The sequence below is a fragment of the Cygnus olor genome, chromosome 3 (assembly GCF_009769625.2).
Source record: "Cygnus olor isolate bCygOlo1 chromosome 3, bCygOlo1.pri.v2, whole genome shotgun sequence".
Lineage (NCBI taxonomy): Eukaryota > Metazoa > Chordata > Aves > Anseriformes > Anatidae > Cygnus > Cygnus olor.
Genome location: NC_049171.1, coordinates 36,389,721 through 36,401,962, shown reverse-complemented (window position 1 = coordinate 36,401,962; position 12,242 = coordinate 36,389,721). Strand labels below are relative to the sequence as shown.

General features: G+C 40.7%; 1 protein-coding gene across 4 annotated transcripts in view; it reads left to right on the top strand.

Moving 5' to 3' along the window:
- Positions 1-20: 20 nt before the first annotated feature.
- IBTK (inhibitor of Bruton tyrosine kinase) overlaps positions 21-12,242 on the top strand; it is a 55,531-nt gene continuing 43,309 nt past the window's right edge. Inside the window, exons 1-3 of one of the 4 annotated variants that reach the window (XM_040554017.1) lie at positions 21-248; positions 7,813-8,470; positions 11,130-11,226. In XM_040554017.1, coding sequence (XP_040409951.1) covers positions 8,147-8,470; positions 11,130-11,226 — 421 coding nt within the window. In that variant the 5' untranslated portion in view covers positions 21-248; positions 7,813-8,146. The remainder of the gene's footprint in view (positions 249-7,812; positions 8,471-11,129; positions 11,227-12,242) is intronic. The other 3 variants (XM_040554019.1, XM_040554020.1, XM_040554018.1) reach the window with 3 other exon arrangements.

The following is a 12,242-nucleotide window of genomic DNA, read 5'->3' as shown; positions in this document are numbered from 1 at the left end:
GAGCCGCAGCCAATCAGCGCGCGAGCTGCGGCGGCGCCTCGGCCAATCGGCTGCTTGCTTCTTCAGGGGTGCGGCGGCCGCTGTTCGTTCGCCGCTCGCTGCTCCGCTGGCACCGGCCGCCGCCTCCTGCTGAGGTGCCGCGGTACCCGTAGCGGCCTGGCCCTGCCCCGGCGTCACTGAGGATGAGCCCCCGCGCTGCCCAGCGCGCCTCACGCCCTGCCCGGCCGAGTCCATTCATCTAGCGACTGGTAAGGGGCGGGCCGCCGGTGTGTCCGGGGGGACCGGGACGGGGACACCGGGGGGGGCTCCGCTGGGACAGCCGGGGAGCCGCGCGGTTCTCGCTGCCGCGCTACGTGGCTCTTAAAGCGGCCACCGACCCCCCTGCCGCCCCCCAAAGTCTGGGGCTGGCTCTGAGAGACGCGTCAGGCGCTGGCGGCAGCCTCCGCTCTCCTTAGCTGGAGGTTCCTGGGAAGCCTTTGCTGTGTCTGGCCCTCCCGGGGGTGTTTGCCTGCTGCCTCTGGTAGCAGCTCACGGTGTTGCTGCCGAGCTGCAGCGTTGAGCGCTGGAGAGTTGAAATCGCCTAGTTGGGTCAAAAAAATGTCTGTGTGTGGCCTTGTTGAGGCCGGCCACCTGATCTTCGGCGTCCGGCCCTTTCCTTGCTGACGTGGTCAATGTAGTTGTCTGTCTTCAGGGACCACAGCTTGGGGCTTACAAAAAGTAAATATAAAAGCACATAGGAACATCTGATGTGGGTACTTTTTAACAACACTTTACTAAAAGTTCCGAGTTCATACAGAAAAGTCTGCGAAGTCTAAGACTTGATTTATTTATCTCATGGAGCTTTAAATACAGTGAAATTCTAGAAGGCACTCTTGGTTCGTTACTCTTCACTTTTACTGAAAGACAGATATTCTTAAAATCTAGAGCAGGATCCCAGTGTATTGTGGAAATGTGTGTAACTGTGCTTCTGTGTTACCATTTTTTCTACGTTTTAATTTTTTGCTAATGCTATTAAACTATGTAGTTTTCACTGTTTCCAGAAAAGCGAAGCACGGTATTTCACAGTTTCCTGTTCATGAGCTGTTAACAGAGATACCTTGTTATTTCTGATAAGCTGAACTTCTCTGAGGTGTTGCAGCTGAATTTAGTGCTCAGTGATACTTTGGTGCTTGTTTGACAGACCGTCTGCCTTCGATTCAGAGTGTTTGTTAGCAGTCTTGGGAGCAAATGGGCTAGAGTCGTTGGCACTCTCTTAAAGAAAGAAGTTATGTCAAAAGGCTGAATCACTGATTGTCTCATCCCCATAAGGATTCTGCTGTCCTCACTGCAAAGGCAAAAGTTGCAGAAAGTCTGGAGAACATCTAAAGGCCACCAGCTGCAGGGTTTCTAAGTGGTAGCAGAGAAGCCCCAGCCTAGTAAATGCAGCAGCTTGGATTTGCCGCAACTAAGGGAGCATAGCAGGCATAGTGGAACCTGTTATTTTATAAATTCAGTTGAATTTTGTCCGTAGCTTTACTTCTAGGCAGGTGATATCTATTTAAAATTTGCCAGGTTGCTTGTCTAGTCCGTTTTGAGAATACCTGTGGGTAGCCTTATTTGCGATCAGCGTATCTTTTGAAAGTGATTCATGACATAATCTTAATCTTCTGTGAAATTTGAATGAATGAGTACGTACTCCACTGTCAGGGGTAACAGATTGATATTTGTTCTTTTTGTAAATAACCTTCCTGTTTGAAGACTGTGGTCTGTAGAAAGCACAGCTGAGGGATAAAACAGATCCTGTTTGTTCAGGCTGTACTCACAGGTTGTTTTGTAAACCGTTTGAATCCTAATTGCTCTTTCCACAGTCGTCTTCCACTTACCTGCTTCTCTTAAAACTTAATATCTGAACTAGAGGCAGAGTTCTACCTGCTGCTTTGTGTATTGAGAAGAGCAGAACCATTACTTTCCATGTCTTGTATGCAATGCCCCATTAAAATTGTTGAGAAAACTATGTTTTTAGGATTCAATTTGGGACCATCTTGTTTCCAAATCACCTGGAGATGGCATCTAGCTTAAATTTCTTAATTTCCCCTTTTTTGATACTCAGACACCACAAACCCGCCCCCCCAATATGTTCAAATAATATTGTTCAGGGGGTTCAATAATCTTGATTGATGTGTTCAGACTTCCAGCAAATGTGTAGAGGATTTCTGAACAGGTTAAATGCTTTATGGAGATGTAATCTTCTGAGTAGGAATTAGAAGTAATCTCGCTCTTCTTTAAAGCCTTGGTCAATGTGCTGCTTATAGCTCAAGGGTGTGTTTGCTGTTATTTATCTAGGAATTCATCTGTCTTCATTGGCATCTTGCTATGCATCCTTGAGGATACATTGCTTAATGTCAGTGCTACATCTACCGCCTTACCACCTAGCTTCAATTTGCTAGTCCCTTTTGTCAGATTCTAAACTGCTACTCTAACATGTGTTAATGTCTTTAAGTAAGACTTCAGTCATCAGAAGATCCTGGAAAATCAGTAACATGCTAGCAAACAACCAGGTCTTCAATTCTGTAAGCTGTAATCTTTTTTTATGATTACTTCACAAAGCAGATTACTTGATTAGTAAAGTTTTCAGATTTCCCATGCTGTTATGTCTACAGGTCTTCTGTAATGTTATGAAACCACTGTGAATGGACTAACTTGGAGAATATTAGTAAATATCAGTATACTGGTTCGAAAATCAAAACAAAAGCAAAAAAAAACACCCTGGAAATCTTTAAGAACTCACAGTGCACTTAGTAGGTTCGATTTACCATATTGAAGTCTGATGTTGCCAGTCATAAGTCTTCGTTTAAGCTTCTAGCAACTTACTATCAAAAGAAAGAGTGAATGAATTTTGCATTTTCTTAAAAGCAATGTTATTTACACTAATAAAAAAAAAAAGAGGGATATTAGTATTGACAAAGAAAACTCTAGTCTTCTTTCTTTTATGAAAAATAGAAACCGTTACACACTTTGATTATAGGAGAGCCCAACATCAGGTAATTTTTCACCAAGTGCATCCTGGATGCAATTGTTAGTTAGAAAAAAATCAATACCACTTAAAAATAAATTAAAAAGAAAAAAAAAAACAGAACAGTGAATGGGATGAGGACAGGTTACGCTAATTTAATGATTAAATAAGGTCTCAAGAAATATGTTCTTATTAAAGCATCCAGAAGCTGGGTTTCAAAGCCATATCGCTCTTTCAGCAGCTGAGTTACTGTAATGCAGTGCACATGGGAGATGCAAGCCCAGCAGTCTGTCCTCATGGAGCATTGAATTCTCCCTGCCGGAATCTCTTCTTGTTTTCTCTTTCACTTCTGTGCCAGGGCCATTGTCTTTTGTGCTATTGGGAACAACAACAAAGAAACTACCCAGCAGTTGGCCACTGCCTTGGTATGGTGTCCACGTCCGTGTTAGCCAGATTTTGCTAGATACAGTACTTTTTCTTGTAGACATAATTTCTGATTGTTCGATATAATAGGCTGTCCTCAGGAAGAATCTGAAATACCGTAGACATGAATTCCAGTATCAAATGTGTGTGCACCTCGCAGGCTGGCACTTTCAGTGTCTGTTTGTGGCAAATGCCAGGTAGGTGTTGGTTACCCTTCTCTTCTGAGAGCACCCCTGTACTTTTAAGCCAGGTGTGTGTGGAAACGCTTTTTATGAAAAAAAAGAAAGTGTTAATAGAGAATAAGATCGTGCAGAAGTGGCTGTGAACAGTCTGGTATTTTCCTTTGCCTATTAGCTCGTGATTTCTCTGTGCTGACTGTCAGTGTTCCAGACATCACAAAAATGTTGTTGGATACGCTCTGCCATTGCTGGATTTGGCTTCTGAAGACAGTGACCAGGAAACAGATCGGGAGTTCCTAAGGCTGCCTCTATGCTGGCACCTCTTTCTTCAGGCTTTATTGTTCTGAGATTTCATGTTACCAGAATATAATTGATTATATATTTTTCTCTCTTCTGGAAAGCATCTCAGATAATGAGAAAGCTCAACAGAACCCTTGAACTAGAAGACCCCTAACCCACCAGCAATCCCTTGTAAGCAGCTTTGATGTGCTGCGAGACTTCTAGAGTTCCCCAGTGGGAAGCTGCTTCTGCCTGCTTTGTTTATTGTTCCAAACATTGAACAGAATCTCAAGATGCACTCTGATGGTTGCAGGAATAGACATGTACCATTGTCATCCTTAGTTGTTATAGGATTTCTTAGCTTACTCTGACAGATGTGTAGGATCTTAGTTTCATACTTGAGAGAGATGTGACAGCTTTGAGCTTAGACTTCGTAAGAGTGACAAATTTCTGCCTATTTGCAGTAACTCCTTGAAAGAAACAGAAATTTGAGACAGCATAGTAGGTAGAGACTTCTCCTGCTGGAGGAATTCTGACTCTGTAAAGTCAGAGGGCTCCTCTCTATCCATAGCCCTTATACTTGGTAGCATGTAAAGAGAAAACATTCCTTTAAAGCAGCTCTGCTTGGAGGGAGGCTGGCAGCTGAGGAGCGGTGGTGCTTGGCCCTCTCTAGAGAAAGAGCCGAGTAGGAGGTCTCACTTCCAGGAGGCCAGATACCACAAAGGCTTTGTTCCTGCTTTGCAATTGCCTCCAGCTTGGCGGTAATCTTTTTAAGTTTTCTTGGGCTGTGAATATTGTACTAAGTAGCTCGTGTCTCTTGGGGGAAAATGCAGAAAACCACTTGATGCTGAAATAAAGACATCTTCGAGATAGTCTGAGTATTGTTCCAATTCCTCCATTTTGTGTCAACTTTTTTCTATAATGAAAATGCTAATTAAGAAGAATTTGAATTCCAACCCATTGTATCGTAAAAATGTTTAAAGGGTGTTAATCTTACTTACATATTTGCCTTTCAATAACTGCAGTGTTAGGAAGACACTAGTGTTATTGCATGAATTTAGATAATGGTGAAACGTCTATAGAAGTATCTGCTGGTGCTGTACCCATTTTGAGCTTGTTTTAGGTGCTGGTCATTAAGCTGAGACATATACTAGAACTAAGCATTTTGACAGCAATCGCAAGATTTTCACGCAGACATGAGCATCACTTCACAATTTTAAAGTTGAAAGGTTTCACTTAAGGACCTACTTCATATTTCAAAACAGCAAGATCTGCTTATCAACTCCTTTCAGATATTGTAATAATGTGACTGTGTTATTGATGTGTCATTATTGTGGAGGGTTGAAACCTTGAGTGACAGCCATCTGTCTTGAAACGCAAGGTGCATGTATCGATGTACAAATATAGTACCTAGTGTTGCAATGTTTATAGAAAAGGAGGGCTGGGTTAGGATGACTTACAAAGAAGTAATTCAGCAGAGTCATGTTTCACATAGCTGCAGTAAGTATCACCATAATGGCATTCGTGTGAGGTAGGCAGGGTTGTATTTCTGTCTATTTGAAGACTTTTCATCCTTTTGATAATTGGTTTGTTGTCCACAGTGTTTTGGTGTTTGGTTCCTTAGGCTAGAGCTCAGGTGTTTTAAAGAAGCAGTTTTTCTCTTGCCCGTCTGTTCCTTTCTTGTAATGGCACGTTTTTGGAACCAGGATGTACGTTCTCTTGAACCCTTTACCCGTGCAGTTCAGTGTTGTAAATAGATGAGATTTGCCAAGGGAAGGTATGCCGTGGGGCATGGCAGGGCTGCTGCCTTGGGTGGTGGTGCCATTTCGTTCCACTGGGCCTAACAGATTAGTCAACTTTATTTATGACTTCCCTGAGGAATTTTTCTTCATGCTTTTTATGTTTACTTTTCTTTGTAGCACTACTAGCAATGTCTTAAAAATTAATAATACGTAATATGCGCTTCACAAGGCATGAAGTGAAATTCCTACTTCTTCCACAGCATGATTTTATTGCCTAGTGGAGTATTGATGAAATATGACAAAGTGGTTTGAAGATAATAATAGCACTTCTGATGTTTTTCCTATAGATGTTCAAATAAGTTTTAGAATGATTGCTGTTTAGAAGAGTGTGTGATGCAATGGCAATCTAAAAGTCAGAAACGTTTTTGAATGTTGCTCCCAGACAGATGAGGGACTAAATTATAGGGAATAAAGACTTTTTCTCCACTGCTCTTAAATTGTTTTTGAAAGTACCTAGTGAACAACTGTGATCTGTAGATTTCCAATCCAAGTACTTAATCCCTTCTGAATGAGGAGGAAAAATAATTGTTGGAGGCTTTGTCATGAGATGTTTAAATGCTCTTGGATTAGAACTGTGGGTTATTTATTAGTTTGTTTATTCTCTCAAAAGTTTAGATTCCATCACTAGCATTTGCTTTACACTGATCGCTTTAAACTGTGTGGCAATCAATGATAATTCTTGAAACAGGAGGAGGACTGGGATTTCTGATTTTTGTTCCAGTCATTTTTCCTTGAAGTATCTTTGCAGGTAGAGGCAGTAGCAAAATGTTGTTATATGTTCAGCGCCTGAGAACAAAGGAAGCTGAGATCAACAGGCTTTTGGGGAGAGGGCAAGGAGTGGAGCATGCATGGCTATACTTATGCAGGTCTACATTGACTGCTGAGCTGGAATGATAGATTTTTTTTTTTTGAGGATTTGTTAACATTTTTATTTATCCATCTTTCATGGTAGCATTATCTGACTTCTTTTGGAATATTTTACTCACTGGTAGAATGATTTTAAACTGCAGTTTGAATAGCGAGCAAAACCATCAAGGAGTTTGATGTGATTTAACACTCCTCAACTCAGTTTGATGCTTATGCTTGAAATGTTAGTGTGAAGTGTTTTGGGACTGAATAGCAGTTTGCTTTATGCAATGCATTGGTGATGTGTATACTTCACTTTTTCTACTTTAGATGGTTTTATGTGTAATTTTTATTCTCTCGAGTTTGTGAGCTGTAACACTCTAAATATACCTGCACATTTTTAATAGGCTAGATGAGTGCTTCTGTCAGGCCTTGCTTACATTTCATAAAGTATATGCCAAAGAAGGATAGATATGCTAAAATACAGTAAGCATATCCATAATATCTGCATATTAAAGTATACATATATAAGTATGCACGGATATGTGCCCCATCCCCATCCAACCTAGACCATCATTTCTTCCTGCCAATTCCAGGAGCTTTCGACCTTTGCCTTGCGTGACTGCAGCAGTCTGAATTCATGTCTCTTGTACTAGTTGCTTTTCTTTGATTTCTTGCTGTCCTCCCTCTCACCTTTGTCAGTAGCTCTGGGAGTGGTGGAGAGAAGCCTGCTCTGTGGGGAAATGGGTGGACGTTCAAGCCAGGGAAGACAACCTGAGGATAATCCGTCATTGAAGTTGCCAAAGGAAACTGCGGTGGTCCCTCCCTCTGCCTGGGTGGGACTGACAAAGCTTCTGTCAGCCAAGATGTACTCAACACCTGTGTGTTTTTTGTTTGTTTTTCCCAGCAGTCCTTCAGTTCAGTCTTTGCTTTATGATCACAAAGTAATAATATGATTAGGAAACTATTAGGATCCTAAGGAGGCTGGAAAAGGATTTTTTTTTGTTGTTGTTCTTTAGGTTACTTTTTGCAGCAGTTCACTGTGTAGCCTCAAAGACTTATGTCAAAGGAAGGGAGGAGGTGTTTTCTGAGGATGGGGTGGGGAAGGGAGTCATGGATTTTTAGACCGGCTGAATGCCTCATTTAAGCTCAGATGGCATGAGGAGTCAGTTAACCTTTGCCACATTGCTCTTGTATTCATAAGCTCTAATTTGATGTGCATTTAATTTGGTACAGTTGATGGGGAAAAGATTTTCTGTTGACTGATCTGTTCTGTTTTGTTCTCTTTCAGGTCTCCCTTGCAATTATGGAGTTTTAGAAGAACAAGGGTGTGTGGAGGGGGAATCCCCCTCCCCACACGTGAGGTAGTTCTCTTTGGAATTTCTGTGGACAACAATATTTGTTATATATGATGGTGAAATAAGACTTCTTAAAATATATATTTATAAATATTTATTTGGATCAAGTGCCAAACATAAGTTTTCTAATGGCAGCTCAATAAAACTGGATTTACATCCTTGGAATTACAACTTTTTGAAGGCACTGTGTTGTATACTGAATCGGAGTGCCTTGATATACCTTGATGGTTGTTCCCCTTAAGGAGAGGAGCAGCCTCCGAAGTGAAGATGAATTCTCTCATGCCAGACTGCACTGCAAAGTGTCGATCTCTACAGCATGCTCTGGATGTGATCTCTGTAGTAACCAGAGGAAGTGAAGGCCAGATCAAGGCCTTTCTCTCTTCTTACTGCTACAATGCTGCAACTATAAAGGATGCCTTTGGTAGAAACGTTCTACATCTTGCTTCATCTTGTGGCAAAAAGGGTGTGCTAGACTGGTTGGCTGAGACCAAAGGAGTAGATCTCTCGGCAAAAGACAAGGAATCTGGATGGACAGCTTTGCACAGAAGTATATTTTATGGGTACATTGATTGTGTTTTGTCATTACTGAAGGTGAGTAATTTGCAGCTGCCATTTTCCTTGGTATCTACAATTTTTAGAGTTGTATCACTTCTAGAAAAGTAGATTTTTAAACTTGATGGAAAGCCTCTTGAGACTTACTTTATGTTTAGATCACAGTGCACTGATTTACTTGAAACTTGTCTTTGTATTTATCAAAGGTGTCTGTCTTTGCCCATACAGAAATCAGCAGTGAGTCAGGCTGCTTGATCAATTGGAGACTTCCTTAAAGACTGGTTTGTACGAACAGTATCGGTGTTAGGATCTGAAAAGTGCAGAATGAACTTGATGTGAGACTAAAGATGTTGCAAAAATAGACCTGTGTTGTGGTTTAGCAGGCTGGCAGCTAAACAGCACACAGCCGTTCGCTCACCCTCCCCCCTCCCTCTCTGGGATGGGGGAGAGAAATGGGAAAGTGAAGCCTGTGAGTTGAGATAAAGACAGTTTATTAAGACAGGAAAATAATAATAACAATAATAATAATAGTATTAATAATAATAATGTGTACGAAATAAGTGGTGCACAATGCAATTGCTCACCACCCGTTGACCGATGCCCAGCCTATCCCCGAGCAGCCGGCCCCCCCCCCTCCACCCCGGCTAGCCACCCCTATATATTGTTCAGCATGACGTCAGATGGTATGGAATACCCCTTTGGCCAGTTTGGGTCAGCTGTCCTGGGTCTGTCCCCTCCCAGCTCCTGCTGCATCCCTAGCCTGCTCTCTAGCAGGACAGAGAGAGGCTGAAAAGTCCTTGGCTTGGTGTAAGCACTGCTCTACAACAATTAAAACATCAGCATGTTATCAGAGCTCTTCTCATCCTAATCCAAAACATAGCACCCTGCCAGCTACTAGGAGGAAAATTAACTCTGTCCTAACTGAAACCAGGACAACCCGCCAGTAATTATACCAATTAGTATTTTTAGACAGCGTAAAATAACATGAGCTTGGATGGAGTAGCAATTAGCAATGGATCTTAGGTTTGAGAGAGAAGCAGTTCAAGATGCACAGCATTTTATTAAGTGAATCTCCATTTCATTTATGGTTTAACCAGGGCTTTCACTCAGTTCCCTTCCTTCCTTTCTTGCAATTGCTGTTTCTTCCCTGCTTCTCAGCAAGTTTTTTTTTTTAATTTTTGCTTGCTCTTCCCTCTGTTCCTCCTACCCCAAGTACAGCAACAGGAAGAGCTACATGTGGTTGAGAGGGTCAGGCTCCCTTTAACCATGTGAGATAAATATTTGGTTCAGGGTGACTTAAAGTAAACTTGTTAAGGCTGAGATTTTTCCATTTTGAGTTTAGCCTTTTACAAATGGCTAGTCATTGGAATTTTAAGTGTTAAACTCTCTGCTTTCAACAAGCAGTTTAACCAAAATAGCTGTGGCTCCAGTAGTTATTCTTGAGGTTCTCATAACTGATAAATACATATTTCATGTGCCATACTCCTACATAGTGAAGAGGTTTTCTTTTCAAAATAAATGTTTTTATGAGAATTGTAAGTGATTCTGTTCTTTAGAAAACTCAAAACCGTATGTGATATTTGAAAAGGTATTCCATCCTCTAACGTGTGTCTGCATTTTTGATGCTTGCTTATATGAGATCTGTGCTGGTTTCCCCAAATGTATTCTACTGTTCTATCAGTTGCATAAATGAGTGAGGTTTTTATGATAGGTGGCTCTGTTGATATTTCTTTAAGAAGCAGGATGAGTCAGAGAGAGTGCTCTACCTTCCAGTTCCTTAACCAAAGTCTCTCTGCTGTACTGTGTTATTAAGAGCAAGTGTTCTTAAGGTATTATAGCAATGACAGGAAGGGATTATAGAATATAATTATGAAATAGCTGAGCTATAAAGGGATCTCTGAGTGATCATCTCATCCAAACACCTGCATTCTGGTGTTCTAACACCAGTCCAATAAAAATGTTTTTATATATTTAAATGGAATTTCTTGTATTTCAATTTGTGCCCGTTGCCACTTGGTTTATCACTGGGTACCACTGATAATGCCTCTTAACCCATCTCCTATCAGGTATTTTTTTATACCTGTTGATAAGATTTTTCCCCCCCCCCAGTAAATCTTCTCTAGGTTAATCATCTTGTCTATCTTGTCTGGCTATTTGTGTCCTCTTGCTTTTTTCTCAGCAACTGTGAACTACTGTTCCCTGCTTGTTTTCAAAGTCATAGTAGTTTTTTTCAATCTTTTCACTTCTCTAGCATGTCAAAACTTTTTTTTTAAATAACAAAAAAAAAAACTTGCCAGTAGGAGAAAATGTATTTTTCAAAGATAGTAAATGCTTTTTTGGTACATAGTTGCTTCTTGCCTTTCCTAGATGGCAGTGCTTTACCTTCAAGTGAGTTTCCTCTGTGTCTCCCTGATTGTCTTATTACTCAATCAGTTTTCATGCAGTAATTTCGCAGTTAATGAATCAACATGAAATGTGTGTAGCTGAACAGAATTAAACTATTGGTTTTTTGTCGTGTTATTTTTTTCCCCAGATCTACTTAAAATTAACCATAAATATTCTGAAGATTTTCTTTTATCACTATTAAAGTTCAGTTAAAGATTTATTTAGCTTTGTAAATGTTTACCTGGGTTACTTTGAGCTGTGGAGTTAACCTTAGCTTTTCTTTTTCTCTTCCCCTTCTCTGCTTCTATTTCAGCATGGTGTTAGTCTGTATGTTCAGGATAAGGAAGGCTTATCAGCCTTGGATCTTGTGATGAAAGACAGGCCAATCCATGTGGTGTTCAAGAAAACTGGTAGGAAATCAAATAACTTCAATTGTATTTTACAAGGTGATATACGTCAACAGCATATTAATGTCTATACCAGCACAGACAGTATTTTCAGTTTCTGATCAGGACTGTATAAGTTATCAAATATCTGAAGATGTGGTGTCACTAATGTCATAAGACAGCAGGTGCAAAATGTTGGCAGTAGATGCTGAATGCACATATGTAGCCTGAATGGACAAATAATGACTGGCTTAGAGGTAAAAAAAAATAAATAAAAAAAGGGGGGGTGGGGGGGAGATGGGGAGAGCAAGTGATTTAATAGGTTGCCCGGAGACATTGTGGAGACTCGGACCTTGGAGATACTCAAAACCTGAGAAAGACGTGGTCCTGGGCAGCCAGCTCTCGCTGACTGCGTTTGAGAAGGGGTGTTGGACTAGATGGTTTCCAGAGGAATCTTCCAAGCCATTCCACGATTCTTCTCTTTATCTCAATTCAAGTTATCAGAGAGACTATCAAGTTACCAAAGACAATGTCTTTGAATTCAGTAGGGTAGTTTACATCACTTCTGTGTCTCTTGTGAAAAGAGGGGGAATATGTTCTTGAAGCTTCAGAATACTTTTAAGGTAAGATAACTTGGTATGTTAGCTACAGTCACTCTAAATACAGTAACTTGAAATAGGAAATGATTGTGTAAGAATAACTCATAGCACACAAGGTTTTCTTTGACAGGAAACAAGTTTTTCCGGTGTTTTTTACTTATTTTTATGCTATTTTATTCTTTTTGTACCCCTCTTCTATGTCCTTTTCTCCATGTCTCCAAATGTAGTGTTGTACGTTGAAAGTCCTTTTCAGCTTTTTTTCCAGTCAATTTAAGTGGTTTTGGTTATGCAAATCCTGAGTTTCATGTATTAATTTTACATTGCAATGTATTGTGAAATTCTTTAGTTCTTATAATAGTAGTGCAACATGATCGAATGTGCATTGATTTCAATTTCCTACTCATCAGAAAATGGTGTTCGGATGTCACTGTAACTGAGAGG